Source organism: Nanorana parkeri, unplaced genomic scaffold (assembly GCF_000935625.1).
Source record: "Nanorana parkeri isolate BGI_ZX_2015 unplaced genomic scaffold, ASM93562v1 scaffold210, whole genome shotgun sequence".
NCBI lineage: Eukaryota > Metazoa > Chordata > Amphibia > Anura > Dicroglossidae > Nanorana > Nanorana parkeri.
In genome coordinates this window covers 14224-18273 of record NW_017306478.1, presented here as the reverse complement: position 1 = coordinate 18273, position 4050 = coordinate 14224, and the positions used below count along the sequence as shown (strand labels likewise).

At 61.8% G+C, this 4050-nt stretch overlaps 2 protein-coding genes across 2 annotated transcripts in view; one reads left to right on the top strand and one right to left on the bottom strand.

Annotated features, from left to right (window-relative positions):
* XPO5 (exportin 5) overlaps positions 1–241 on the bottom strand; it is a 31610-nt gene extending 31369 nt beyond the window's left edge. Inside the window, exon 1 of the mRNA XM_018555728.1 lies at positions 22–241. Coding sequence (XP_018411230.1) covers positions 22–192 — 171 coding nt within the window. The 5' untranslated portion in view covers positions 193–241. The remainder of the gene's footprint in view (positions 1–21) is intronic.
* Positions 242–723: 482 nt separating this feature from the next.
* POLH (DNA polymerase eta) overlaps positions 724–4050 on the top strand; it is an 8249-nt gene continuing 4922 nt past the window's right edge. Inside the window, exons 1-5 of the mRNA XM_018555721.1 lie at positions 724–860; positions 2875–3009; positions 3094–3311; positions 3417–3586; positions 3844–3947. Of these exons, the coding sequence (XP_018411223.1) occupies positions 724–860; positions 2875–3009; positions 3094–3311; positions 3417–3586; positions 3844–3947 (764 nt within the window). The remainder of the gene's footprint in view (positions 861–2874; positions 3010–3093; positions 3312–3416; positions 3587–3843; positions 3948–4050) is intronic.

The following is a 4050-nucleotide window of genomic DNA, read 5'->3' as shown; positions in this document are numbered from 1 at the left end:
CTCCTCCATTATCCCCCTCACCCTCAAAGCCTCCAGCCGGTGTTCCTGGGTGGAGACGGGTTCCATGATGATGGTGACAGCCCTCACCAGCTGCTCGCACAGGGTCTGCACCTGCTCCGCCATCTTCCCGGGGTCTCTCCACCGACAATCCGACGAGAAGATCAATTGGCCGCGCATGTGCTGGACCGGCATGGGATACACCGAGCACGCGCACTGCCACAGAGTTCTCCCGCGCCTGCGCAGTGCCACGCTCCGACAGTGGAACACCGCGCAGGCGCAAACCGCCCCACGCCGTGCTCAGGGCAAACACCGCGCACATCTCTGACGTCATCGGCCTGTCAGGAGAGAGTGGCGGGAATGTGAGGAGAGGTGAGAGAGCGCTCCCCCACCCATCTGAGGAGATGTCAGAGAGTCATAGATACCCCGGGGGTGAGAAAGCGGTCACCTACCTACCTACCTCCTAAATCTGAGGGGAGGTTAGAGACTCATAGATACCCCTGGGGGTGAGATAGTGGTCACCTACCTATGTGCCCCACCTTTAATTGGCCCCCCATTTCTAGAACACACAGCTCCCAGTGTTGGGTACTTGCAGGACACAGGCCTCTGTCCTCATTGTAGACCAGCCTGCGAGGTGGCAGGTCCTCTTTATGGACAGATGTGATCTGACGTTCTCTTTCCCCTCGCAGACGAGGACCAATCTCCTCCCCCTCCTCTGGTGACACGATGGAGTCTGGTCAGGATCGGGTGGTCGCTCTCGTAGACATGGATTGCTTCTACGTCCAGGTGGAGCAGAGGCTGCGGCCGGAGCTGAAGAACAAGCCAGTGGCCGTGGTGCAGTACAAGACCTGGAAGGGAGGAGGGTAAGAGGCAGCCATGTTCTCCGCTATGGGAGCAGATGCTCGACTTGTTTAATTTCTCCAGAATTCAGGACTCTCATCATTTGTATTAACCTTTCATTGGGGCGGCCCCAGTGCTGCAAGGGTTAACTGCATGTTTTTCTCTAGGGACTCCCAAAAAATACTAACCTGATCCTCTATATCACCTGGCTGCTAGACTGGTCCCTGCATCCTCTTCTGCCCTGTGCTCAGGCGGTCCAAGCACCCGTGACGTCTTCACGTCTAATGAGGCTGGGTGCGTGGGTAGGGACCCTGTGGCTGGGGGCGCCCCCTGAGGCTGGGCGCGTGTGGGAGCCCTGAGGCTGGGCGCGGATGGGGAGCCCTGAGGCTGGCGCGGGGACTGACCCTGAGGCTGGGCGCGGGTACGGACCCTGAGGCTAGACGCGGGTGGGGAGCCCTGAGGCGGGCGCGGGTGGGGAGCCCTGAGGCGGGCGCGGGTGGGGAGCCCTGAGGCGGGCGCGGGTGGGGAGCCCTGAGGCGGGCGCGGGTGGGGAGCCCTGAGGCGGGCGCGGGTGGGGAGCCCTGAGGCGGGCGCGGGTGGGGAGCCCTGAGGCGGGCGCGGGTGGGGAGCCCTGAGGCGGGCGCGGGTGGGGAGCCCTGAGGCGGGCGCGGGTGGGGAGCCCTGAGGCGGGCGCGGGTGGGGAGCCCTGAGGCGGGCGCGGGTGGGGAGCCCTGAGGCGGGCGCGGGTGGGGAGCCCTGAGGCGGGCGCGGGTGGGGAGCCCTGAGGCGGGCGCGGGTGGGGAGCCCTGAGGCGGGCGCGGGTGGGGAGCCCTGAGGCGGGCGCGGGTGGGGAGCCCTGAGGCGGGCGCGGGTGGGGAGCCCTGAGGCGGGCGCGGGTGGGGAGCCCTGAGGCGGGCGCGGGTGGGGAGCCCTGAGGCGGGCGCGGGTGGGGAGCCCTGAGGCGGGCGCGGGTGGGGAGCCCTGAGGCGGGCGCGGGTGGGGAGCCCTGAGGCGGGCGCGGGTGGGGAGCCCTGAGGCGGGCGCGGGTGGGGAGCCCTGAGGCGGGCGCGGGTGGGGAGCCCTGAGGCGGGCGCGGGTGGGGAGCCCTGAGGCGGGCGCGGGTGGGGAGCCCTGAGGCGGGCGCGGGTGGGGAGCCCTGAGGCGGGCGCGGGTGGGGAGCCCTGAGGCGGGCGCGGGTGGGGAGCCCTGAGGCGGGCGCGGGTGGGGAGCCCTGAGGCGGGCGCGGGTGGGGAGCCCTGAGGCGGGCGCGGGTGGGGAGCCCTGAGGCGGGCGCGGGTGGGGAGCCCTGAGGCGGGCGCGGGTGGGGAGCCCTGAGGCGGGCGCGGGTGGGGAGCCCTGAGGCGGGCGCGGGTGGGGAGCCCTGAGGCGGGCGCGGGTGGGGAGCCCTGAGGCGGGCGCGGGTGGGGAGCCCTGAGGCGGGCGCGGGTGGGGAGCCCTGAGGCTGGCACATACCGGAGGCAGGCCCAGGCACAGACTAATGACAGGTACAGATTTCCTTCCCCCCAATTCAAGGGTTAAGTGCTCGGTAAGTCTAGGGGTGGAGGAATACGCTGCATTACTACTTGCCTTATTCATGGCTTCAGCTGTGTGACGGGACCCCCGAAGCCTCTTCTCTGAGGCGCTCTGGCTAGAGGTCACGTGTTGAAGCCATCGAGTAGAATGCAGAACCAATAGTCCTACATTGTACCCGAGGATGGCAAGGGCCCGCCTACAACGGAGCCTCCCAGAGAGGAGAGCAGCGGAGTGATGAGGTAATTATTCCAGCTTATTCCTCTAGACTTGCCCAGCATTTAACCCTTGCAGGGTACGGGGGTTAGGTCATGAACTTCAGTTTTCCGGTATCATACGTGCTGTAGGTCCTGGGGGGTTTGTGCAGCCAGACTTCAGATGATGGTGTAACAACGACCCGTGGTATCCCATGTGTGGTCAGGCACGTGGGTGACACTTTGCGCCGGATTATGTTAATGTTGTTCTTTGCCAGGTTGATGTTGGTGACACTGTGATCTGTCCGCACAGGATTATAGCGGTCAGTTATGAAGCCCGGGCCTTCGGGGTGACCCGGAACATGTTTGGCGACGACGCTAAGAAGCTTTGTGCTGACCTGCAGCTTGCCCGTGTCAGAGAGGCTCATGGGAAAGCCGATCTCACAAAGTGAGTATAATGGGGGTGAATGCGTCGGGCTGTTGGAAGTTTATCAGCTGAGCGCAGTCCATGTCACATCCTTCGTCCTTTCAGGTATCGGGAGGCCAGCGTGGAAGTGATGGAGGTCATGTCTCGGTTTGCCGTGGTGGAAAGAGCGAGCATTGATGAGGCTTACATAGACCTGACTGAAGCCGTACAGAAACGATTGCAGGACATGGAGGGTCAGCCTGTGTCGGAGGATATGCTGAAATGCACCTACGTTCAGGGCTATCCTCAGCTGAAGCCAGTCTCCGAGGAGAGCCTCAGCAAAGGTGACTGTATTCCAGTATACATGTATTCAGCACTCGTTAAATGATAAGAGGGTATGAAATTAAAATCCACAGTGCTTATCGCAGACTGGCTGTGCTGCTTTTCAGAGGAGGGGCGTCGTCTGGGGGTGGAGCAATGGTTGAAGTCCCTCCCCCTGGGAAGCCTTCATAGTCCTGAGCTGAATCTGACGGTCGGAGCCATCATTGTAGAGGAGATGAGGGCAGCAGTCGAGGAAGAGACGACCTTTCAATGCTCTGCCGGGATTTCTTATAACAAGGTGAACGGATGGGCCAAACTTACCCGGCGCTGGAGGCCTTTTCCTTTTATTTTGATTAAATGTTTGTGATTTTATGTTAAATTGGAGTACAAAGTGTAACAGAGGTGAGCCTTGTGTGCCGTATATGACAAGGACATGAAGCTTTGGTGGTTGTATTATTGTGTGGGCAGTGGTGGGATGAATGATCTGCTCGGGGAATCGAGGGTCCAGATGAACTTTGCATCAGTCGTGTTTTTCCCTCTCCATGCATTGTGTAGGTTCTGGCAAAGTTGGCTTGTGGATTTAATAAACCAAACCGCCAAACTATCGTCTCTCAGAACTCCGTGCCGGAACTATTCAACCAGCTGCCTATCGGAAAGATGTGAGTGTGGGGCGCAGGGTGGGGATTCCATAGAAATCAGTAACTGTATAACCTCAAATCTCTGCCTGATGATCTACAAATGCCACAGCAAACAGTGTGTACC